At 39.6% G+C, this 27266-nt stretch overlaps 1 protein-coding gene across 2 annotated transcripts in view; it reads left to right on the top strand.

Annotated features, from left to right (window-relative positions):
• PLPP1 (phospholipid phosphatase 1) overlaps positions 1-27266 on the top strand; it is an 89860-nt gene that overhangs the window by 8707 nt on the left and 53887 nt on the right. Inside the window, exon 2 of one of the 2 annotated variants that reach the window (XM_083576273.1) lies at positions 14894-15048. In XM_083576273.1, the coding sequence (XP_083432399.1) occupies positions 14894-15048 (155 nt within the window). Of the gene's footprint in view, positions 1-14893; positions 15049-27108; positions 27261-27266 lie in introns of both variants that reach the window. The other variant, XM_083576274.1, reaches the window with a different exon arrangement.

Here is a 27266-nt window from a genome sequence, read left to right as displayed (position 1 = left end):
ATTGGCTTGACCATGTGAGAAGTATAGAAATTGCTTTGCCTCTTGCATAGTTTTATATACCCAAATCTGTTATCATGCAGTCTGGCATTTTTCTCTTGACAGCAATTATTTCAACCATATGAAACTTTCTTTGTATTTGCGCGTGTGTTAAAAAGTGTAAAACAATAAATAAATAGCAACAAAAACAATGATATTTTCCCCCTTCCCCCAATTTTTCCCATATGGACCAAATCTGGATGACTCTTGATGCCAGAACATATTGGTGGAATAAACTTTGACTATGTAGTGAACATTTAAAACCCAGTAACTAATGTTGTATGTTTACAAGTAAAACCAAATGGGCGTTTTAAACCAATTTAAACAATGACCATCAAGTGATGTGACAAACTGATGAATTGTGTGATAAAACACTTTATGTTGGTTGATTTAGTTTAGTGCAATTAAACTGGCATTTGACAGTTAAGTGGTATGTTTGGGTCTGTGAATTAGGAGACAGTAAAGAAACACTGTATGGAACAATTTTGTCTGCTTTGTATAGTCTTCTTAGTATATGCTCTTAAAATATGAATAAAATCAGAAATAACTTGTGCCTATTCCAAATTTCAATGGTTTAGAGAAAACTGTGATTTAAATAGTTCTCTGATAAGCCTAATGCCATGCTTTGTATTCGCGTGTGTCTAATAAGACCTCACAAACTGATTGCTTCTGTTATGTTTTCTTGTAATACTGATAGTCCATCCTTGGACCATCTGGGAATCTCCTGACTTTACCTTGGAAGCAACAGCTTTTGTCATCTTTGTATTTAGTGGGTGCGTCTCTTCTTGGGAATGATTGAATGAGTCTCAAGGTGGTATTACTGTGAAAAAAATAAAACTCCAAAATGCCCCTTGACTCTTTAATTGACCTATAATTGATAGGATTTTCTGCATGAGCAGGCCTGTAGTAGTTTAGCTACATGTGTTGCCAAATGGCTGCAGTTAACTCTCATAAAATATAGTTGTACTGTCCTGAGCAGAGTCCTTATGATTACACTAGTATTTGCTACTAGATTAGATCAGTTAGATAAGCTGACAGCAAAGATTGACAGTAATCCCTCATCTATGCATCAAGACCAATTCCATATACATGAAAATCATATATAATCAAACCTTTGGAGCCACCCTGCAGTTAGCAGGTGTGTGGGGTGGGGGAGAGAAAGAGCATCCCCAGCACGCCCAGATCCAGTGCACTGAGTGGGCCTGTGAATGGGCTTTTTGAAAAGTAAGAGAAAACCTGGACAAAGTCTCCATCTTCCACACTTGTTGCAAAAATTAAAGGGTACTTTGACTGGCATAGTCAAATGTTTTTTAGGGAATTTTCCATACTCCATGAAATGATGGTTTGGATTGTTACATAGGAACTTATTGCTTAGCGTATATTCACACTTACAGCATAACTTCAAAAATGAAGCTTCTCAAGGAGAATTGCCGTGTCCTTTAAAATACAGAAAGATTTTTATTCTACAGGAGATGGTTCTCCCTTCAAGAGTTCCTTGCATTTGCTTTGGCCAGAGCTGTGGCTTTTTTAAAAAAGAAAATTTTATAATGGTTATTCTCACATTTTGCTGGAAAGGATGAAGGGTTAGTTTTCCACCCAAGAAAAATCCCAAACTGCCCTTCACATTTGTTAAAACGTGTGACACACACACACACACACACACACACACACACACACACATTTTAGGATGCCCATTATTGGAGCTCTTTGCTACCTTAGAAATATGAGCACCTATATATATTCTATTAAAATATTTTACTACTTAAAACATACATTGCAATTTGGTTTATGTCCCACAATATAAAAATGACATGGTTTTAAAGTAAGTTCTGGAAATGTTTCCAGTCTTGCATGCTATGGAAACTCCAGTGTGCCAAGGGAAGGGATGGTTCCCATTATATCCAGAAGGGCTTTATGTTTAGTACTTTTGTTTCACGGTGCTCTTCATGTAGTATGAGGTGATAGTCTAGTCTAGTTCAGTATTGTGCCAACTCTGGCTTATGCTGTACAATAATGTGGTTATGAAATGGCTATTAGTTTGTCTGTCCCCAGTTACCCACTCCCATAGGCCTATTGAAAGGAGAAGTATTTGAATGTTCTTCCTGTAACTCAGATGTTGTGTACAAAGTTCATGGTCATTCACTCCCTTTTACTTCTGCTTACGCAAAAGTGACAGTAGTGTAATACTTTCCATTAGGTACCATCAAAATGTTACAAAGTAGTGCACAAGCTTTCAAGTTCAGCTTTTCAGTAGTTGTTCAGTATTTTGTGATTTTTGTGATGCTTTAAAAGATACTACACTCCTGTTTGCTTTGGATTTTCTCTGATGGACTGGCACAGCTACCAGTTTCTTTTTCTTTTTCATTCAGTGTCTGTGCACCAGTTTAGGGTGGAGACATGTTTTAAATAATTAGCTGATTTTACAGGCTTTATATGGAATAGAAAAATACTAGATTATATAAAAAGAAGTCTTTCTCATGTGAGAAAGTATGCCTAATACTTGCTTGTCAACATAAAGTCTTGCTTAATAAACCTAGTGACAATCCGTTAAACTTTCCAGTGTGAAGATTAAATTGTCTAGCATAAAATGAAATGTGCTTTTTAAAAGGCCTCATTTATAGCTGTACTCCAGATGAAACCATGATGTGTGACTGATTCTGAAGTGCTTTGTAAAGGGATGCTCTCCTTCTCCAGTATTTGTAAAAAATATTTACCCACTCCACAGTATCTGGAATTCTGTAACTGATTTTTGCATTGGTTTTTCTGCCATGGGATGTTCTGCCATAAAATGTTCTATATAATCTAGAGGCAGCCTTCTCTGAAGCCGCCTTATGAAGCTTTGTTTTACTATCCTGCCCTTTTATTTATTTTCTTTGCACAGTTGATAAGACTTTAAATAGCCATGGTGAAAGTACACAAGATCAAAGTAATTTTAAGCAAACAGACCTGTGATCGTTGGAATAGGGGGGGAAGTGGGCTGACCCTCTGAGCTATTGCATTGAGAGGGTGGCTTGGACAGGGCTGACATGTAAGTCCTAGGTTCAACATCTATCATCTTGAAGAAAAAGATATCTGGTTGAAGAGTAAGGAAGAGTTGCTTTCTGTGAACTTTGAGACCTGCTGCAAAGCATGGTAGATAATACTGGACTGAATAGATTAGTGGTCTGATGTTTTATGAAGGCAAAAACTTCTGTTCCAGGTGTGGGGAACCTTTGGCATTGCACTGTTGCTGTATTACAACTCCTGTCAATCCCAGCAAACATAGCCAGTGGCCAAGGGTGTTGGGAGTTGTGTAGTTCAGCAACATGTGGAAGACCAGAGGTCCCCCATACTTGTTTTATTCGCACAGTACTTAGGTAGTAACTTATTTATTTGCACTGGGGCCCAATCCAAGGGTTGTACCCAATGCTGTCAGTCCGCTGACTCAAAGGCCCTTATGCTAGTGATGGATTCCTGTGTTGCACAGCATTGAGAAATAAACCAATACAATAGGTCTGCTGGTGAAACCAATGATTTGATTAATTTATGTTGCATATACTGTAGTACTTAATAAAAGCAATCTAAGTGGTTTGCAAAGAAACCTACAGAGATACCCAATAAATATTTAATCAAAGAACCATGTAATTCAATCAAATTAGAATGTGGAATAATTAAAATTGCACTAGTGGAAAGGGCTCATCAACCTTGGGAAGGTAGCTTATCTAGGAGAAGGAAACCTCTACTGCTGGAAGAAGTGCTAAGGAGTAAACCCTAGACAAATCTGGAGTGGAGTCCCTAAGATGGTTGGATGGTGCCTTGTATGCTTCCTTTTGGCAACTTTGGCAAATTTCTTGCTCTGCTTTTCTTGGACCACATCAGTGAGGTCAAGCGGGGGCAGCCCAGGACCTCTATACACACTGCCCAGGCTTGTGCCCTGGGGATGTCACTTCAGTGCAGCTAACACAGCAGTTTGACTTCACCCTTGGAGATGTACTCCATTGTCTCTGCCAACTACTACTACTAGTGGAAATATCGTGAAACTACTTTTTATTTTAGTGCCCTTATACATGCAAATGCAAGATTTTGGGAGAAGTCCTGTTGTGCAGTTGGGAAACAATGCTAAGATTGTATATTTATTATTATTTCACAGTGTTTATGTACCATGTGATTGTAATAAAACCTCATAATTCAGGATTGCTATTTTAACGTACAGATAAAGCAATTAACCACTTAAAAATTAAAATTTTGTGAAGGATAGCTTTAATTGATGGTACTGAGAACACACATGATTATTATTTTTGAGATTATTTTGTTTCTGGTGTGTTATATCTGAGAATGAAAGAAAATATGAAAGATGGCTTTATTAACATTACTGTGTGCATGCTTCAGTATGTAAAAAAACCCCTTTATTAAGAAAGCTGCAATATGCAATTTATTTAAATCCAACAATTAATTAGCTGTGATCACCTTTTTTTAGAAAAATATCTGTTCACAACCTTCTTATGTTTGGTTTTTGATTGCCTCTGCTGTGCTACTGCTGTAATCTAACTTCTTGCTTCCTTTAGTGATTTGAGCTACAGAATACTGTTTACCAGGAAAATATTTCTGAAACCAAAGCTCTCTTTGTATCTATTAAAACAAAAGAAAATGCTTGAATCTGTGAGCAAAGTTGGAGGGGGCTCTATTGGTAGAGCCTGGTGCTGTTCCTGCCAGATAGCATTTATGGCTTCTGTCTGTGTTCTGCAGTCGCTCTTTTCTATGGCAAAAGATACCAAGCTTCCTGCTAGAAAGCCACATAGCTGCATGCAAATTCTCTTAAATTCAGGAATACTCCCTGTGCACCCTTTGTACTTTCCTCTGTGGTTAAAAGCGGAAATGTGAGCTGATTTCACCATTGAAATGCCAACTGTTAATCAGTATCATGACAGAAAAAATATAGCATGGATCAATGTGGTGGTTTCAGCTATGAAGTTGGCTTTTGTATTTGCTGCATATGCAAGAGATCGTTGAGGGACATCATGTTATGTTAACAGAACATCTTGTTATGCTAATCGGGCATGGTTGGGCTATTTTTGCTGTGTGTGGTGCTTTTCCAGGGCTTATAAAAACTTCAATCTTAGCTGGAATATTTTCCTAATGTAAACCGATTAATTAAAAAACCAGGCATATTTTTGCCAAGGGAAGCACATTTTTCACCTTTGGATATTAACATGTTGGCACTCCTTTTCCTGTGGACTTTAACTTTCAGAACTGAGGATTTCCTTTTGGTTCCCCCGCCCTGCTTGTGTTTCCTTCCCTAAAGGCTTCTAAGCCAGGACAATTGTGTCCAATTCTCCCAACTGAAATGCTTGGCTTTTTGGCTAGCGAATGCTGTGGTTAGATAAACTGGTGTTAATTGACCGAAAGTTCACATTTGTGTTGGATATAATTCCAAAAGTTTTAATTCTGTAATTTATTTTTAATCTTGTCATTTGGTGCTTTGAAAAGGATTGTGATAATTTTTATGTATATTAAGGTATTTTATAGGGCTTTTCAGGACTGTGTGACCCTCTCAGGGTGGTTCACTTAATAAAACAATAAAACACAAATATGTAGACATAACTTAGGCTAAAAATCAGCAGGAAAATAGATCACCCCATATAGCAGCAGTGAATAAATTACTTTTTAAAGCCTGGACCAGCCTCAAATAGGTTAAAAGTGAATGTAATGCAGCCAATTTCTTTAAAAGCCACTAATGAAAGAGCAAAGAGCACTTCCTGTGGGAGGGAGTTCCATAATGAGGATAGCAAATGCCCCCAAATTAGGCTGGAAAACAGATTAGAATTGAACTAAACAATCAGTATCTTAGAGAAACGCCTGGAACCATGAAACCACTCTTTCCAGTATCTTATTGAAGAGTGGAACGTGAGAAACTGGCTAATAGTTATTAATAACCAGAGGGTCCACATTTGCATTTTTTGGAACAGGTGTCTAACCATTGTTTCTCTGAGATCAGTAAGCATTGCACTTTCTTTCAGAGAAGCATGAACTGCCACCAAGGTAAAGGTGATAAGCCCTAACCTGGCAGGTTTAAATAATTAGGTAGAGTAAGGATCCATAGGTAGATGATAGGCCTTAATTCTCAACTCTCTCACATCACCAACTGGCGCAAGCTGAAAAGCAGCCAGCACCACCTCTGAGGCTCCCTCTGTAAAGCTCAGACAAGGAGATTGTTACTCAGCAGGGCAGGTGGTACAGCAGCAGAATCCAAGGCTTATCTCTAGTCCTTGACACCATGTAGAGAGACTGAGAGCTGTCTGGACACACATTTGCTTTCCAGCCATGTTTCAGTAATGCAGCAAGAAATTAACAACTTCCCATTAGTTGAGCTAACATTCACAAAAAGCACCTTAAAATTTGGGTGCCTACAAAATGGAGAGGGAGCACAGATATCTGGCTCCCTTTCATCTACCACGTCTACTTCTCACATTGCCATAGCATCCTCTGCTCCTTAAAATCCAAATGGTGGCCTCTTCTTCCTGCCCCCACTTCATTCCTTATCCCTAAATTCATTTTAGCTCCAACTGACTTAAAATTCATTGATAGAACAGAGCCACCAATTCCAATTAAATATAATTATATTGTTAACGTAAGTGAGAGGAGAAATAGTTTCTTTGGCTTTGTGGAGGAAAAATGATAAAGTTGGTGCAGCATCTTGCATTTGTGATTCTTCTCTCTTGTTGAGTGCTGGAGTGGCTAAGATATAGCACTCCACATAGCCAGGGTATAGTCCCTTTAACCCAGAGCCTTCCAAACTGTGTGTTGCAATACAGTGTGTAGGTGTGTCGCATGAACACTTCCTGCACGCCTCCCAGGGCTAGAAAGGGGTTAGCTTAACCTCTGGTTTGCTAGTAAAACTGAATTACTTGTTTCACAAAATGATGCATGTCTAAAAACTGTGCCACCAACATGAAAAGTTTGGAAAGCTCTACTTTAACCCAATCTGCTTTGACTGACAGCAGTTGTTTAGGGTTTACTTATCCTGTGAGTTGGGGATGACAAGATGAAGACCTTCTTGAATCCAGAAAGTATGCCATATCATAGGAATCTTGTCTTAGTTTAGACAAGATGGATCATGAGCCTGATGAAAATAGGTAGCAGCTTCCTTGTCCTTTTATTTGTCAGGTTTAATCAGACCACAAGGATTAGGTCTGTACCTCAAGGCTTGTGACTTCTAGTCTCAGAACTGATTGTATGCTTGTAATTTGGTTGTGAGCATTATTGACGTCTCCCCTATAGGTTGTGCCTCCATTCCTGAGAAATCAACACAATTGCCGCCTCCTCCATCACTGTTGAGATTGTTCATGAGCGTTAGTGGCTGTGTCATAGAATGGCAGCTGTGAATCGCAGACAAGAGCTACAGTTGTCCATACTGAATGTCTACACAATATTTGGTGTATTTTAAAATATTGTGGTATTTTTGCCCCCCTCCTCATAAAGGCTGCTTGAGGCAAATGCTGATGTTTTTAAAACTCTGATTTCCATGATTAGTGCTTCCTGCTGTATCACATAAGTAAGGGGTGTGAAACCTTTTTCAGTCTGAGGACTACATTCCCTTACTGGCAACCTTCCAGAGGCCACATGCATAGTGGGTAGACAAGTGGATGTGAATTTTACCTTCATACAATAGGCTGATTTCTACGCACTGTCTCACACCCCTCTCTATCTTATATCCAGGCAAAGAAGATTTAATACCACTTCAAGGACAAATTCCAGCCAGACAAAAACACTCAGAGGCCTAACTCCACAACCTCCTTTAAGGAGTGTGGCCTGCGGAGAGTCCAAAGGGCCAGACAGAAAGGCCTGGAGGGCCACATTAGGTTCCCCTTTCTTCACTTAAGTGATATTGTATCTTTCCTTTTTTTAAAATGGTAAACAAGGTCAAGATTCATTCTCTCCCTGATCAGTGTTCTCTTGTTTCCAGTACCTCATATGGTCTTTATTTTTAAAAGCTCCACAGCCACTCCCAGTTCATATTTCTGAAATGTTATGAATGCTAATATAGGACACACTAGAACTTGCAATGACTTGTTTGTAATTGCTGCTGCTTCTAGCTGCATATTGTTGAAAGTGAGCAATGTTCAATTTATAGGACCTGTCTCACCAAGCTCCTTTAGCAATTCTATTTTCCTAATGCAAGATAGGCTTTTTATTTGGTAATTTAGGAGGGGCAAATAAGGCGCACCTTCTAGTAATTCATTGGCTTGCATCCAGAGATGTTTTCTGATAGTCGAAAGGCACTTCCATGTGCACAAAGCACAAAGCAGCCCTGCTGAATTCTCCTGATTCCCCATCCCATTGCTCTTCATGCCCCATCAACCCCTGTTCCAGATGGTCCCTCAAGCTTCTGAAGTGGCTATTTGGGGAGGCGCACAGCTTGTAGTGGAAGAGGTCAGCAAGGTCCTCTTGTGCTAATGGAGTTTCACTTATCCAGCTCTGGCTCCAACACGTTATATGAAGTCTATTTTACAGTCCCCCCCCCCTCTGATTTAGTCTGTTTTATCTTGCTCAAGATCACAGAGTATGTGGGCAAGCTGGGGTTTCAAACTTGAAGTTGCACCTGCTGTTTGAATGGAGCTCTGTACACATAGGATTTCCCTTTCCTTTTCACCTCACTGTACTCCCCCCTCCAAATCTGCTCTGAATAATCCCTCAGCCCTCTGGAATAGTTGTTGAGGGTGGGTGCGGGGCTTTAGGGGTGAGGAGAAAGTTCCATTGTGCAAGTGGAAGTCTGTTACATGAGTGGAATGGTAGTGTTGGATACCACTTTACATCTTGCACAGATCAACCATTCAGTCTGTTGGACTAGCTCTTATGGTACCCCAACAATCTATAACTTAAAGTTAATTAATTTTGTCCATAAACTTTTTGTTAACTTCTTTAAAAAATCTAATACAATTTTTAAAATCATGGTTTTTTAGAGACAACCTAAGAAGAAAAAAAATTAAGCATAGGGATATAAAGAGCTGTTGAGTTGCCTTACTTAAGGCCGTTAAGGTCATACATGCCACTTTAGAGCACTTCTGCAGGTATGTATTTATGTCTTGCCCTTCTGTTAAAATGTAATCAAAGGAGCTTACAAGGAGAGGAGGAGATGTTGGGAAACCCCTGAAAGTTCAGCAAAAGGAAAGCAACTGAGCCTATCAGTGTTTTAAAAAGGCATTTGTGCACACCATCATTGGAGTGTGTACTCATATTTTAAGGTTTTTGAACTGGCATGGAACAGTAGAGGTGCAAATGACAATACTAGTTGCCTGCTAAGTAGGTAATGTAGAGAGGCTGCAATATGCAGTTCTTCAGTTCACGCATCACACCAGCTATGGTTTTGCAACCAACAGTTAGGGACTTGCAGATTTACAGCAGGTAAACTATGGTTTAGGCCTGTTTGTTTGTTTTCATTTGTTATCTGCTGAGCACTCCAGGCTCACTCCCATCTTCATGGTTCAGTCTCCGCATTGGCAGGAAAGACTGCCTGAGACCCTGAGGGGGACACTATTCTATAACTTCCAACATTTCTCTGATGAGAATAGGGACACCTCACTCCATAATGATGATTTTACTATTTATACCACACATATCTTACTGGGTTGCCCCAGCCACTCTGGGCAACTTCCAACATATATAAAAACCACAATAAAACATTTTAAAACTCCCCCATACAGGATTGCCTTTAAACAGCTCAGGGGTCAGATAGCTCCATACCCTCCAACATTGCTCCAAAGAATATAGGGACATCCTAAGGAAAACTGGGACATTCCGGGATCAAATCAGAAACCGGGACAGCTTCTCTAAATCAGGGATGTCCCTGGAAAATAGGGACATTTGGAGGCTCTGCTATTCATATTTCTCCCAACGTTTCCTCCTTCCATTTACCGGGGGGGGGGGGAGGAAAAACATGATCAAATAGTTATTTGAGGTGTATGTTTTGAGGCAATGTTTTATTTGCATTTTCTTTTCTTTTTGTGTGTTGCCCTGGAAGCTGTGCTGAAGGGTAGTATAGAAATCTTTTAAACAATTAAACAATTCCCATTGGCCTTGACATATTTGCAGTAATCTGTTAAAATTGAAGGTGTGTCTGAGTCCCATGGAAATTAATGGGACACAAGCACAATGTTAAACACTTGAACCCAATGACTTCAATAGAGCTTTTGTTACACCTGAGAAGAACAGTCTAGCTGGATCAGATATCCTTCAGTCATCATTTGGTTTCCATTAGGGAGCCAGCTAAATAAATAGAGATCACAAAGACGATAACCAGCACTCTCTTTGACCCAGTATGTAGTATTGCAAAGAGAAGCATTCTGTTTCCCTATATGAAGGTTTCATTTAGCTGTCATGGTTAATTGCTTTTGATGGTTTTATAGCCATTAAAGCTAGTGGCCATCATCTCGTGGCAGTGAATTCTGCAAGTTAATATATCTGTCAGTGTGTTTTCATATGCAGGATCCTACTTACAGAATTGGTATAATTATTCTCTCCTGAGTGAATCTTTCTCCGTGACTGTCAACGACCCTGGTTTCTATTCTGTAATTTAGCCAAATATGAAGGGGGAACTTTCCAAGGCTGCTAAAAATGAAAGTACAAGAGAAGGGGTTACCCTTGAGAAGGAACATTGCAAGGCAAAATACTCCTGATAAAGGCTTACTGCTAACCATAAAATGAGTGAGTGTGGTAAAAACAAAAATGTTTTAATACTACCCAAGTTAGAATTGTTATCTTGCACAGACTTGAATGGTAGCCAGAGTCTTGTCCCTCCTTTGTCACCTTGGCATTATTTCTTTTCTGAATTGCCTTGGGGGAATCAAGTTCTCCTCCCTATCTAATTTTATAGACTACTGTTAACATTTCTAAACTTGCCATGTATGCTTAATAGAAACCAGACATCCTCATTACAGTACTGAGTTTTTGCTGTTGTAGCAGAAAGTACTTTTTTGCCCTTGGAAGACAGTGGAAAAAATGGTTGCGAAAAGCTAGGAACCCTGGCAGGGGCAGTTTGGCAAGGAGTGTTGGGACATCATTCAACAGAACTTTGAGTTGACTGGTAAGGGTGTTGTGGAAATTAAATGTGGGGCATCTGTGGAGCAGTTGGCATAGTGAGAGGCTGAGTATACATATTAAAAAACGGTGCCGTGTTTTGAATAAACCTGTAACAATTTATGTGCATGTCCATCAAATAGCAAATTCAGGTTGTTCACTTTTCCCTGAATGAACACTGACTATACTAACCCATAAGGCAATTAAAATGGAGCATTTGCAGATAAGCCAAGTTAGTGGCACTGTATGCATTCATGGGGCTGCAGTCCTATGTTCACGTGAGAAGTAAGCCACATCTAACCCTGTCGGAACTCCTTCTGAGTAAATATAAGCAGGTTCAGGTTGTAAATCTGCAGAAGTCATTCAGCAAAAATAGTGTTAAATCTAAGCTTGGATTAGAGTGTGAATCATGCTGCCAGATCCTGTACTTCTAGGTAGTTACAGCTATAATTAGAGTAGCTTTGAACCAGTGCTTGAAAGGACACAGAGAACGTTTTATTTTTTTAACTATCCAGGAATTGGTATAGGTGAAGATTCATATTCTAAAGCAAGGTAAAATAACAAACACTTGTGTAAGATTATTTCTTTTACTAACTTGGTTCTCTCTCCACCCCTCAAAAACTGCTAAAGAGGTTGCTGGATAAAATGAGATACCATTATGCTTAAGACTTGACATGGGCTGCTTTCCATGTTAATGTTATGAGAATTGCTTTGAGTTTGCCACATCCACGACTTTCCGTTCTTAAAGTTCTGATAAGCTGCAGGTTTGCCTCTGTTCATTTCATCCACACTGCTTTGGCACCCTGACCTGTTTCTTTTACTCTCAGACCCCTTATCCCTCCACTCTGTTCGCAGAAATGGTTATCTAGGATTATTATTTTTTAAAGGTTGGTTTTTCGATCAAAATGTACAGTTGCATGAGCAGAAGGCTATTTTATTATTTTTACTCATTAAATTTGTATACTGCCCTTTACCCGCAGTTCTCAGGGCGTTTACAACATAAAATCACAATATAAAACACCAAATGCACAATAAAATTGAAAACCAAAATAACCCAATAACCCCCATTCCCTTTCTGCTAGTGCAACACCCCGCACTGTATTCCTTACTATTCTGTAGCCCGCCCAACTAATTATAACCAGGGATAATCTAATCTCATTATAATCAGGGGTAATCAGTAGTTTTACTCTTAGGAATAATACTCCCCATATATTACATGGCAAGGTGCTGAAGGCCTGCGAGAATTTATTTACCCTTTCCTTTCAAGGGAGTGTATGTGGTTTCTCCACCCAAATTCTACCTTTAAGAATAGCCCTGTGAGGTAAATAAAGATGAAATATGGTGACTAACCCGAGGTCACTCAGTGAGCTTCATGGCTGAGTGTGGAGAACTTGGGTCTCCCTGGTCTTAGTTCAGCACTCTAACCACTGCACCACACTGGCTTTTGTGGGTCATGTAGGCTTTTGACGTAATCTTGAACCAAAAAGCAAGAATGGTTTTTATTTCTGTGGTTCGTATGACATTTGCAGTAGTGCTAATCCTGGGATTCTGTCTCTGGATAATGAATGGTAAGCAGCTTTGCTGCGGAAGTGATGGTTTCACTGCGGTATCCTGTAAATGTGTGGTTGTGATTGTGGGGAAGGGGGATGGGGGGAGCAAAGAGACTGAAGAAGTAATGTCCTATGGAGAGAGGGTTTTACCTCACTTACCTCACTACTATTCACAATTTTTTTTTTAAATGTTGGTTAGGGTTATTCCTCACTTTAAAAAAAAGTTGGAGGAGACCTTTTTTGTGCATCTCTTTTTGCTTTGGGCCCTTTGGTAAATTCTTTTTCTCATTTTGGAATTTACCTTGAGATTAGAGTCTGGTTCAAGCAGTCATCAAATGATGATAATGCAGACATCAAATGTTAAGTTGCATTTGGATAATAAATAGCAGAGGCTGACGTGAACACAACACATAACAGCACAGGCTGATCCTCTAACTCAGTGTAGGACATTTATACATTCAGTTATGAGAGCCAGGAAGGCATGGGGATTAGTGCCTCTACATCCTGAGGCTCGCTGTACATCTGAGATGCTAGAAGTTAGAATACCACAAGGTATGGCACAAAAAGATACTGGGAGAGGGGGAGGAATAATACTCAGCATAACAAATACAGGGCCCCCTTTCATGTTTTTAACCTGGAAATTCTAAAAAGTGTAATGAATGATAAGAAGTGGGCTAAACTTCTCAAGCTGAGCTTCACTAACCAGGCAAATCTGCCATGGAATGAGGTGAGCAATGGGCCTACCAAGGTCTGGGTTTCTCCAAGCAGTCTTCCTTAGTGTGACAAATATATCAAGAATGACACAGACACCATGCTTCTATTCCTGTGCCTGCAGCTCTGCCTTCTTGAGAGTCACAGCTACTGTCACTGCTGAGAGGAGCCTTGACCACCCTTTCATTGTCAAAGCTATAGGCCAAATAGGGGCCTTAAATAGGTCTCTAATTACCTCTTCTTAAAAGTTACAACTCAAACATCAGTGATCATAGGGCTGCAAACTATCAGAAGAGCTGAGTACCATCTTCCAACACTTGATCCCTCAAGACTAGATTTTTCACACTACATCCCCATCCAGACAATTTAAAAACAACAATTTATTTAAGGTTGCCACATGTCCCCTTTTTATGGGTAGGTAAAATGAGAGTCCATAGTTAAAAGCAGAAGTCAGCAAATGTGTCCTCTTTTTTGCTCTTCAAAAAAGACTGAGGGTAGGCAAATTTAAAACTACAGAGGAGTTTGGGTACTAACCAGCATAATCCGCATTTCAGCATATTATAAAAATCTTTATGTAGGTGGACATGAAGGTGTACAGTCTGTGTGTGCTTGGGGCTGAGGGTTGTTCCTGCATTGAAATACGCATGTTGGGATGAATGTAATATTTAAATTGGAGAGTATATACGAGTCCCATCTCAATATGGAAAAGTGAAGGGGAAAAAACAATCCACAATGTATCTCCCTGTAAAATATTTCACTGGGATACAACAATGTTTTGTTTTGGTTTTTTTAGTTGTAGCAGTTACTGATGTCAAGGAGTAAGCAATAAAAATAAGAAGAACCCATGAAACCCTATGCCCCCTCTAGCAGGGAAGAGTCTTTTCTCTTGATATATACTGAATGTCAGAGAACCGCTAAGGTGTAGTGCAACTATAGAGAGGATTCCCTCTTCCTTCCAGCTTGCTATACTTGCGATGCAGGGTGCTCATCATGTGTGATAACTGGCAAGGATACTACAGTGATTCAATAGACACAGTTAGTTCAAATTGTCCTTCTACTCTGTAACTTCATTAATAACCAGTGTTCTTCATCAAGCTTTCAGAAAATTCTTCCCTTTTTTCCTGGCTTCAAAAAACATTGTCTCATAAAAATAAGCCCTACATTCCTTGCAGTCGTTCCAGTTCTTATTTATATTCTGTCCAAGTTTCAAATTCTTTCCCTTTTATTTCCATTCCCACGTTATCAATCCAAATAAACATAGCAGCTAAATATTTTGCCTCATAACTTGCCTTATGTGGAAAGCATCATTCTGGTATCTGAACTCTGCGCTATTCTCACTTCTGCAGTTGGCAGGCCTGGTTGCTGGTATCTGTGGGACAGATAGGTAAATGGGGCTTTGAAGTCTAGGCAGTTTGTGTGCACTGCATGATACTGAATACGCTACACTCTTGAGTTTTGCATGTTGCTTAGTAGTTTCGTCCATGCTTGATAATACGTATAGATAAATATTTAACTGTGTATCTTTTTTTCCCTTCCCCCAACAGCTGGCTTACCCCTTGCTGTTCTAAACTTGGCAAAAATAAAGCCGTATCAGAGGGGCTTTTTCTGTAATGATGACAGCATCAAGTATCCGTTCCATGACAGTACCATCACATCCACTGTCCTCTACGCAGTGGGGTTCACACTGCCCATTTCCTCTGTAAGTAGCTGGCAGCTGTGTGGGGGAGTCTGAAGTGTGTGCTGAGAGCTCATTATTTGACCAAGTCTTTGAGAAAAGAAAAGGAAAAGGCTTGGCTTAAATGTACTTGGCTGACTAAACATTTGTAGTAACAGAACGAGAAGCCTCTGTGAAACGCATTAATAAAGCAGGGATGGTGAGCCTGCCCCATCGCCCCATTTCAACTCTCATTAGCCCCAGTCAGGGATGATTGGAGCTGTATTCCAAAACTTCTGAAGGACACCAGGTTGGGGAAGTTGCTCTATTTAGTTGTAAGGTAAAGGTAAAGGGACCCCTGACCATTAGGTCCAGTTGTGTCCGACTCTGGGGTTGCGCACTCCTCTCGCTTTATTGGCCGAGGGAGCTGGCATATAGCTTCCGGGTCATGTGGCCAGCATGACTAAGCCGCTTCTGGCGAACCAGAGCAGCACACAGAAACACCGTTTACCTTCCCGCCGGAGTAGTACCTATTTATCTACTTGCACTTTGACGTGCTTTCAAACTGCTAGGTTGGCAGGAGCAGGGACCAAGCAACGGGAGCTCACCCCGTCGCGGGGATTCAAACCGCTGACCTTCTGATCGGCAAGTCCTACGCTCTGTGATTTAACCCACAGCGCCACCCTATTTAGTTGTAAACCAGTATAATTGTTGTCACAATTAGTGTGCACTGTTAATATGTATGCTTCTTTGGGAAATGTGTGCATTTCAAAATGGGAAGCCACTTTAATCGCTTATTTGAATATTGTTGGGAAATTTAAATTGGTTATATTATTTAAATTTATCTTAATTGTCTTGATTTAAAGCAATTCACCTTGGAACCAATTAAGAATTTCTGCTTTGGTGTTGAAGGGACTGCTGGGTGAATGAATGAATGAAGTGAGTTTAGAAAAATGTGTTCAATTAAATAGGCAGGCTTGTCTTTGTATTTAAAATTATGCTGAATTAAGAATGTCTGTATGAGGTACGCTCAGTTAAAATGACCATTTGAGAGCCTCAACACTTCCTTAATTTAAATGTAAGATGTTTAGCATGACCCCTTTGTTATAAGATTCACTGAATTAAGTTGTGTTTACTCCTAAATAATTGTATATGGGATTTTATCCTTGGGATCATGGGGGTGTTTGTGAGAGATCCAAATCCATTTTTCACTCATGCACAACCTTTTATCGTTGAAATACTGAGCTACATCTATTGGAATTGCTCATTAAAGGCTCTTGCAAATATAGCGAAGTGTGTTTTAAGAGTCTTGCTGTTAAAATAAAATGAGGACCACCATTGAAATACCTTGAGCAGTTGAAATATGCCTAACTGCTAAGATCACACTAATTTGTTATAGTAAACCTCTTCTTGGAAGTAATATTTCATTTTCAGTCTACACTACCCAAAGTCAATAGTGCTCATATGTTTGCTCTTTACTTCAGACACATAACATTACAGTGTTAATACTCCAGATCTCTCTAAAAGCAAATAAAATTCTTGCCTCTTAAGCTTGTACATGCTGCTGACACTTAATGCCCAAATAGTTTACTTCAGCTGAAAAATGCTGTTGGGATATAGGAATGTCATTTGCTTTTTTGTATAAAGAAAGTCACTTCGGTTTAAACTGTACATTAATGAGCAGTCTTGCCAACATTATTGTGTATAAATACACACCTCTTGTCGTATGTAAACCTAGAAAGTAAGAAAATTATTTCATCTTTGTCAAGAACATAGAAAATATCATTTAGTTTCAGTACAGCATATTTGGAAAACAAGATTATGCGCTGAAAGGATTATGCGCTGTGAGGAGAAATACTATGCAATGTCATGTATGGGTCATTCCACGTCATGTCAACGCGGTCATGTCACCCACCATCTTGGATTTTGATGAAACTTGGTGTACACCCTCAATTTTCAGCTTGTGGGCATGATGGAACCCCAAGTTTTTGATTTTGAAAATTATTGCAGAAACATGCTCTTTCTCGACAATGAATGAAATTTATGGGTTTTTTATTCCTTGTAATGAAAATTTTATGTTTTTTGGACATTGTGGGGAAAAATGGCTACTGGGTACAACTTTCCTACAACCCATAGCTGTAATAGAAAAAAATTAATGAAACCAAGTTGTTCATTATAAAAATTAACATAATATTGGCTATTATAAGTTTTTTTTAAAAAAAAACAACCCTTGTTTTTTGCGTTCATTTGATGTGGAATGACCCCATGGATAAATTTGCTACATTATGTAGTGTAATGGAAAATCGATATAAATTATGCAATTAAAGGATTCTGAGAAGATAAAACTTAGCTAAAAACATCAGCAGCTGTCCTCCTTCAAAATATTAGCAAGTAATATTGTATTATTTTATTGTTGTTAGCTGCCCTGAGCCCGGCTTCGGCTGGGGAGGGCGGGATATAAATAAAATTTATTATTATTATTTATTATAAGTGTCCCTAGGTTCTGGATAGGATTGAGCTCTGAAACAGAAGGCTTTCTGCAGTGGTTTACATTATAGTTGCTGTGACTTCTGAATGAGAATCGATATCGTTCAGCTCCTCACCTAATCTAAGGTATTATCCAAACCATATATTTAAAGCATTCTTATACCACTTCAACAGATATGTCTTCCCCCAAAGGACTCTGGGAACTGCAGTTTACCCCTCACAGAACTGCAGTTCTGAGCACTCTTAGCTACTTTGGGGGAAAGCTATGACTGTTAAAGTAGTACATGAATGCTTTAAATGTATGGTGTGAATGTGACATAAGATTCCCCCACCTCTTCCAAGGTAATGGAGAATAATGTCTGTGAATGTGTGGTTATGGTTTCTTAGTAATTCAGTTTAGAAAACAACACCAATGAGTGACTTGGATAACACAACATGTTTCAGATACTCGCCTATATACCCCATGGTTAATAACTTTGCCTTGTTCAAGAGCACCAATAACTTTTCCCAAAGGGTAGCCAACTTGGTCTGTTGTAGCAAAAAACAAGAGTCAAGAGCCATAAGAAATGCGTTAGTCTTTAAGGTGCCACAGGATTTTTGTTTCTTTATCATCTTTAAACTCATCTGACGTTGTGGGTTAGGTTTTCCATCAAGGCTAATTTCCAAACACGATCATACCAGTTAGTTACTGTAAATGCCAGGGACATTTTCCATCCTCCCGCTACTGTCATTCTGGCAGCTACTAATAAAAGAATAATGAAGTCTTTATAGAGCACTTTGGAAAGGGAGAGTAAGGCTAAACAAGGATATCTAGGCACAGTGTGATTCGTGAATATAGGAAAGTGATTAAATCTTGGATCCCAAAACCAAGCTACATGAAGACAATGCTACCATGTATGAACATAAGAGCCCTGAACAGAGCAACTGCTCCAGCAGTTAGGAGACAGTTTGATTCATATAATTTAATCCTCCTGTGAAAAACCAGTAGTGCACCATCTTTAATGTTGCCTCCCGTCCTGTGGCTGAGATGGCTTTAAAGGGAGGGGAGGACCACAGAGAGTACCATATCGAGTCTACAATGGGTTCACCAATATCTGCTTCCCAGGCTGCTTTTAAACTTTGAAATTTTCCATATTGCACTGATTGTGTTTCCTGAGCCTGTGGTCGAGGGGTTGAGAAAACAAAAGTTAACAACAAACTCAGGCACTCTGCTCTAACTCAGATTAACAGCTGTTTAATGAATGAAGATCAAGAAGATCAAACCTATCCATTCTTAAGGAAATCAGCCCTGAGTGCTCACTGGAAGGACAGATCTGAAGCTGAGACTCCAATACTTTGGCCACCTCATGAGAAGAGAAGACTCCCTGAAAAAGACCCTGATGCTGGGAAAGATGGAGGGCACAAGGAGAAGGGGACGACAGAGGACGAGATGGTTGGATAGTGTTCTCGAAGCTACCAGCATGAGTTTGACCAAACTGCGGGAGGCAATGGATGACAGGAGTGGCTGGCATGCTCTGGTCCATGGGGTCACGAAGAGTCGGACAAGACTAAATGACTAAACAACAACAACAAAATGAATGATAGAGACCGGCAGCAGCACTCAATTTTTTAAAAGCAAGGCTTGCTATGTACTTTTAAGTGCCCGAAGCCACTGCCTTTCAGAGTCTGGCAGTGAGGCAAGAAGCTGCACAGGTGTTTTAAATTTTCCATTAACAAATAAGTCATGCAGATGAACAAACCCTGCCTCCTCCCAGACCCCACTGTGACCGTAACACTTTGGGCAGGAAAATTTTTGGATAATCTAGGTAGGGGTGTAGGGGGGAGAGCATCGGAGCTAAAGCCTGCTGTCATCTCCACACATACAGCCTAGTAAGAAGAATGGGATTTTCAAGACTTTGGAAGGCAAGTTGAGAAAGGGTACCAAAGGGCAGGGTTTAAAATCTTGGGGACACATGGGAGTAGTCCATTGACTCAGGAGACATCTTTGATAAAGTTAATAATGGGTAACAGTTGCCAAGGTTCCCAATACAGGCATAGATTGGGGACCCCTATACCTCAGTTCTTAGCTTTCTTTCTTTTATTTTATTTTAAAAGACAAGTTTATGAACACATAATCTTTCCCCGCGGTGAAAGAAACCTATAGAGAGACGGGGAGAATAATAGGAAGTGTATGAAACCACAGTAGCCATGGTTTAATAATAATAGCTGACACACAACCAAGCTAAGAGAGTAGTAAAGGATGCCAAGAGATAACATCTTGCTTAAGACGCTTCAACAGAGGATCATAATTGTTCCTTCAGAATTGGGCTAGGTCTTTGGTTACCAGAATTCCCAAATATTTGAAAAATGTTTCCTGAAGTGTAAGATTGGACTTTTGTGCAAGAGAGACATCATCAGAGACCTCATGAAACCTTGGGATGTGAAGGCACATAAGCTGGGATTTTATATAATTCACTTCTAAGCCATATTTGTTTATCACTCAAGCAATGCAACTTGTAGGCAGTTTCTTTGCAAGTTTAATGGGAGGTCAGTCCGGGTGTGTTGATTGAGGGTTATTCCTAGAAAGTGTGCATAGGGCTGCAGAATTGGATATTTGTGGAAAAAATATCAATCGGGTATCCTGATTAAGCTAGAAATGAATAAAGATCAAATAGCAAAATTAGTCTCTGTGTTAAATCAAGAAACTTGGCATCTGCCTATTGAGCCATTGGCCAGTCTTTTTTACTATTCTGCCAGCTTTGATTATAAGGCCATTCTCAGGTGCTGCTGAACCAGAATCTCTGGTGCTGAACAACTTGGAAAGCTCTTGATTATTGTTTAGCTAATACCTTGAGGCCTGGGTTTAGAATGCACTGCACATGAAAGTACATTCTGCAAAAAGGGGGGGGGGAGCATGGCGAAAGGGAAGGGAAGGACCAGTGATTTCCCTGGGGCTGCTCCTCTTTTGACTCTTGTACAATTCAAAATGAGTCACTTTGCTATTATTCATTAAGAATTTGAACAGCTGAAACCATCTGTTTAAAATGCACAAACATGGAGCATTAAATTGCATGTTGTGAGCCAGTATAACTTGATGTTGATGTCTAGATGAGCCTATTTGAATGCTGTGGAGTAAACGCCCTCCTGAGCTAACTATGTCTTTATGTTGAACTAACCTTTACGTCAGACACACAATAGTGTGTGTAAATGATTAAAGGTAGCATTTTTTCCTATAGCAACCTGGCAAGAACAAAACTGAACAAACATAATATCCTACCATTTTGCTTCTTCTTCTTTTTTTAAAGTTACTTCATAAAAAGAAGGCCTTTGTAAAACTTTATGGGTGCAATCTGTATATTGGGTGTATTCTGTCTTGTTCTTTATTTTGTTCATTATTATTCATCTGTGTATAATGAAAGGTTTTATGTTCTGAGGCTAAAACAGCTTCAGAGGAATGACTGTATGTTTGGGAAGGGCTATTCCCCTCCGGGCCCCACGCTTGTGGTCCTAATCCTTCTTCCTGCCTAAGATAAATAGTGCCCCCTAAATCCTTCCTGTGTTAATTCCTTACGCACAGGTAGCATAGTAACATGTCTAGTTGCTGTCTATGTTCAGTGCTAAGATAACTAATTCCAGGGACAGTACTTGTACACGTGTGGCCTGCAGTAAAATGTAATAGAGTGTACGTTTGCACCATGAGAGGAGTGCCTCTCCCTTAGCAGGCATCCCATCCCTCCTGATTCCTCCCCCCGCCCCCATAGGAATGTTGACTGTTGCAGGTCTAGGATCAGGTTGAAACTAGGAAAGTAGCTTATGGTAACCCTGGAATGTTATCTGTTGCTTTTATCCCCTTTGGAGGCTGAGCCAAGTGAGTAGTATACAGCAGCCTTCACTAACCTGGTATTCTCCCAACGGTTTGGACTACAACTCTCATCAACCCCTGCCAGCGTGGCTGTGCTGCCTGGGGCTTATGGGAGCTGTAGTCCAAACCATTTGGAGGGCACCAGGGTGGCAAAGACTGGTATAGAGCAACCCTCTGCATTGTAGTTTGCTGTTATGCAGCTATTGCTCATTGGGCTGTGCTGTGACAGTAGCTTACGGCAGCCCTCAAATGTGTTCCATAGTTAATACTGGAGATCAGGGGCGGGCCTAACACTGGTTCAGAATCACAGTCAAAGCTCCCTCATGCCTCTCAGTTTGCAAGTCAAATCTACTTAAATTGCCCTCTCAGATTTTCTAGCATGCCAAATCCAGCACTCAGTTGTATGCAGAAGCCTCACCCATCAATGACTTACAAGCAGACTAATTGCAGTTTCAATGTCCCAAAACGAAAAATACAATAATTTTTTTGCACATGAAGTAGAATCTGAGTTAGAGCAGAGTGCCTGAGTTTGTTGTTAACTTTTGTTTTCTCAACCTCCTCAACCACAGGCTCAGGAAACACACACATCGCAGATACACTGCAACGTTTTGTTGCAAGACCGCACTTGTATATACTAAAAATAAACTCATTCCCACAGTGCCTGCCCTTATGTGGCAAAATTGCATCACCCATGAATAGGAGGGAGGCATTGACATGCGTGGGTGAACCCCAAGGTTTGCAGAGGTACGAAAAATCTTTAGAAAAAACTCAAAAGGGGGCTGCCTCCCCCCATGGTTCAGCAGTGATTGATTTCTCTCCCTCCCTCTTAAAGAGTAATTACATTTGCTCTGCCTGTGGCAATAAAGATGTCTACTATTCTGGGACTTGCTTTAATTTATGAACTCTCATTCCTGTATATAAGATGTATGCTCACAAAATTGAATGTGCACATTACAAACCTCCCTTGTGCAGCCTTTTCCTAAGGAATTTAGGCTGTGCCTTTAGAACCTGTTTCAGGGCTGTGCCAGGATGTAAACATTACTGCAAGTGGAAGTAGACTGAGTTTCACAGGTGAAGAGCAGGTTTTGTGGGAGTGGTGAAAACAAGATACCTCTTGGTAACATGACTGGCTTAAAAAAAAATTACGGTACCTCTATTTTCTACTGCTTTGAGTAACTTCCTGTTGTTGTTGACCATAATGAGCTTGTGGCAGGCAGTGTAGCCCAATGCATAGAATAATGGTCTTGGATCTGAAATATTTGTTCATATTTGAACTTAGCTGTAATCTGCCTTGTATTAGTAATACGTATCTTTCTTTTCCTCCCCATCTCCCCCCACCCCAAAGGTATTAACATCTTTAAAGTATCAAATAGGATTTAAGGCTGCTCCACAGATTGCAAAGTGTGAATTCGGTACATATGGGTGATATCCAACTAAGTTATACTTGGAGTAGACCCACTGCAGTCAATAAATTTAAATAACTTATTCAGCTATGACTAATGCATCTGGAAGCAAGGATTGGCTTTAGCTCCCTCACTAGGTGTCAAACCCACGTTTGCCTTTAATGTGCGAAGCTGTTATTATTGTAAGGATAGTCCAGACAAGATTGTGTTTGGCACTTTATTTATTTTTCATTTTAAAAGTGCTATATAAATGATCTCAAAGCAGGCCTTGAAACACTTGTTTAGGCAGCAATGTTGAAAAACAAGTTTGAGAAGTTTAGATAATTAATGTGGTTAGCCAGATGGGCAGTATTGTGCACTTGTTATTGTTGGGTTTGCATGTGGCACACAAACCTAGCTTCAAACTCCTGCCTCCCATTCATGAGTGACCATATTTGAGTGTCTTTAGGTAAGTTACAATCATTAAGCCTAACCTTCACTATAGGCTTGTTTGTGAGGCTAAAACACTGCCTTGAGCAGAGAGTGGAATGCAAATGCAAAAAATAAATCTCCTAACATTTCCTGTCAAAACATTTCTTAATTAAGGAGTAAAGACTAATGCAAACAGACTTAAGCCTTACGTTTGAACTCCCTTTAAAATCTTTGCCAAACTATTTCAGTTACTGATTTGATCAGCCCTGATCCTCAAAAGGGCTTGTTCAAATAGAGCTTCTTGCAGCCTGAACTGAAGATGGAGCATGCACAAAACATTGAAGTGCAAATAGAAAATGAATTTGAAAGAGGCTGGAGGTACATTTGCCATGCTGAGTATTCCAGTACTACTTCTGAACTAGTTTATTTTGTTCTGTGCTATCGGCTACTCCCTCCCCCATGATGAATGCAATAAAGTTTTCTATATCTAGGGTCTGGAAAATTATGCAGAGATCACAGAAAATATCAGTTTGTAATTGAGTGCAAAGTTTGGCATGAGAATCTAAACTCTAATTTTAAACAAACAAACAAGAAAGATAAGTTTTAAAGTGTATGAATAATGTACTTTAAACTAGGTGGTCTCTGTAAGATTGGCAGTGATCAGGATGGGTAGGTTTTGCATAGCACTTTGTTCCTTATCCACCCCCATGCGTGGCTGCATCACAAAGCTGCTTCTGAGAATTTCATGAGTAGTTTTCATTGTGCAGTGTGTATGTATGTGGGTGCTGTGCATTCTCAGACATCTCTTAGGGCAAAACTATACAAGGAAATTAACATTACTTCATCTCTTTCCTTCTGTTCTTCATAATGTCTAAATCTATCAACATAGAATTAACATATGTGATAGGATTATTTATTTTGTGGTTTTATATTCTGATTTTACACTGTGAACCACCCTGAGACCTGTGGGTATAGGACACTATATAAATTCCATAAATAAATTCATAAATAAATAAAAATAGGATGTAATTTGACATTGTGTGTCTTGCTCTGTCTCATTGATTGGTGGGACAGTGTCTGATAGGATGTTGCCATGTCATGCATTGGCTTGAATTTAGGCATTATGGGGAAGAGAAGGACAGAGGCTGGTCCCAGCTGAGAGGAGAGTCTCATCTAACTCCTTGTTCTTCCATAAGGTCTTCCTGGGTAATGGCTGTTGAGAAGTTACTGACAAATTCCTACCCCGGGTAGATTGATTAATTCTGCCCATCCTCATTGGCAGGCCAGCTTTCAGCATTTTGGACAGAGGGAACATGAGTAAAATAACAGTTATTGGAAGATTTGGTACCATGCTGGAATATTTTCAGTGTTAGATTAGAACTGGAAAGGTGCAAATCTCTTTTAAAGGCATACTGATTAAAAACTTTGTGTGACTATGCCTGGAGAAATTAGAAACAAATGACCTTGTTCCCAAGTTCTTGGGCGTTCAGTTGAAATATGCAGATTATGACAGGAGACAAGAAAGAGATAAGTTCTTGGGCGTTCAGTTGAAATATGCAGATTATGACAGGAGACAAGAAAGAGATAACAGCAAAAAGAGCAGACGGTTCTTAGACTGCGAAGCTCCTCAATGTAAATTTGCAGAGCTCCTATTTGTATTAGTGAAGTTTACTTACTGCTTGGACTTTGTGCATGCCATACCACACAGAGTTTGGCATGCAACATGGAGCTGTCTTTCTGAGACTGTTTTAGTTTTATAAAAGTGTAGAAAAATTATAATCTTAAGAAACATGGAACAGTTTTGAAATCTCTGTACATTGTTTGCTGAACTGCTATGATTGATATAGTGGTGTGTGCAAGGGAGGCAGCAGGTTTAGTCTTCTGTGCCTACTTGTCTCTCCATCCTCCAGTAGCATTATAAATGGGAAGATTCCCTGATATATTGATTAAAGTAGATTAAAAGTGTTAGGCTTCCATGGCAGAGATTTTTGTTGTAGAATACATATATGTACCTCGGCTCATTGTTTTATCTGTTTACATTTGAGCTCTGTACTTTGTTTGCTAGGGACAGTTGATATTGGGCAGATTTCCTTCATTGGCAACCTTTTAATGTTTGTTTTTTTGTTGATGAACAAAATAGGTTTCAGCTACTAATTAGGACGTTTTTTATCAATTTACCCCACCCTCTTTACTGAGGTGTTTAAAAAGTCCTGTTGAATAGGAGCCACAACCTCCAGCATTCCTGAAAGGACATATATTAATCCCTATATATTTCTGACCACCATAGAATTTTGCAATTGAGGGTTTCTGAGGGCTGATCTGACACTTAATTATGGAACGACACCTACTTCTCTACAAAAATTTTACTTTTTGACATGTTTATCATAATGGGCACATTCTAATATTTGGGTTACTTACATGGTCAATGAACCAATGTTTTCCTGATGTTTGTGCAAACAAAATTTTAAGGATCACAAGTGGAACTCCGTAGTCTTGGATTCCAGTAAAGCAGAATGTTCCATGGGGTTATGTCTTTGAAGTAATGTTTATGTTATTAACTGGCTTCTATAGTTAAGTGTTCACCATTTTCATATTTTGTCATTTTTTTATTATCTAAGAAAAATACAAGTGTAGTTCTTAGCAGATTTAATTTTGATGTTCATGCTGAGCACTTGGTGCTAAGATAGATTCCTTGTAGTTTGCTGATAAGCTGAACACCTACCACTTTTTCTTGCAGTATATCTCCTGTTCTTTAGGTTTGCTAACTTTACATGTTAATTTGCTCATAGCATTCCCAATTCTGGAATTAGTTTTGTCCAGTGCTTTTTTTCGAAAAAAAAGTTTAGGGGTACTCTCATTTTCCTACTCATATTGAAATACTGCCCCTCAATGAGGCCAAACTTAGATTCAAAAAATGTTTAGGGCTATGCGTACTCCTGCACCCCCCCCAAAAGCACTGCTTTTATCCAATCTCATCGCATTACATTCATCTAGAAATAAATTGCAAGCCTAGATGTACATAACTGACTATGTGGTCTTACCTGCCAGCTTCATGGCAAATTATATCACCTCTGAGGTAGTATCTGTAGGATGAGCAGGTCAGAATGTGCTTCTCGTCACTACCCCTCCCTCAGATTCCAGCTGCAGCAATGAAGTATAGAGCATCCCAAAGTTTATAAGATTAAGGGACTAGAAGGAGTTGAAGCCTGTGTGTCCTTTTCATTCCTACATCTCTTTTGCTTATCATTCCTACAATCATTGTCTTCTGATCTGTTGTTTGGATTTAAACCTGAGTTTGCTTACTTACATTACTTACATCATTTGACAGTCTTGAGCCTGCCTCAACTAAAAATAAATTAAAATGTATTCTAGCTTAGGCTTAGAAATTCTGCTTTATTTTCATTGATGGATATTTATGGATGCTTATGATGAAGATATTTCATATAAGGTGAGTGTGTAGAAGGCAGAGTTTGAGGCAGAAGTCAGCGATAGTGCTGGATGCTTTACAGAACAAGCAGTGACCAAGTTATACCAGGTTCCTCTACATTGTCTCCTCCTGCTTTGGCATCACTTATCATTCCATTTCACAAGTGTCCCTGTGTAGAAAAGTTGTCTTGGGATGAAGTTGCAAATCTGGTCTGCTTATGGGCAACAAGCTAACACTGAGGGCACTGGAGTTGCCATAAAACTATATTGAAGAGCACTAATTTTACAAATTGAATGTGCACTCACCACACTTGTGTGGGTGGAGAGATGCTGGAAAGCTCTTCCTGTTCCCTTTGTAAACATTTTATTCTGCTAAAAGCCTTTAATGCATCCATTAAATCAGCATGTAAAGGTGAAGTGGTACTATTTGCTGCATGTCTCCACGCTCTTGCTTACTGCTCTGGATGGAAAGTGCTTGGGGTTAAACCTTTTTGAAATACCCTGTGTGTAAAATAATTATCTTATTCTTTTTGCTAGTTGGCTTGCCTTTTGCAATTCTGACTGCGAGGAATACTCCCTTCAAACGAGGAGTGTTCTGTAATGATGAATCCATCCAGTATCCTTACAAAGAAGACACCATTTCATATGAATTATTAGCGGGGATAATTGTTCCCTTGGATTTAATTGTTGTAAGT

This window comes from Podarcis filfolensis (assembly GCF_964270895.1).
Source record: "Podarcis filfolensis genome assembly, chromosome: 11".
Taxonomy (NCBI): Eukaryota; Metazoa; Chordata; class Lepidosauria; order Squamata; family Lacertidae; genus Podarcis; species Podarcis filfolensis.
The sequence above is the reverse complement of the archived record's forward strand: the minus strand, read 5'-3'. Positions and strand labels throughout refer to the sequence as shown.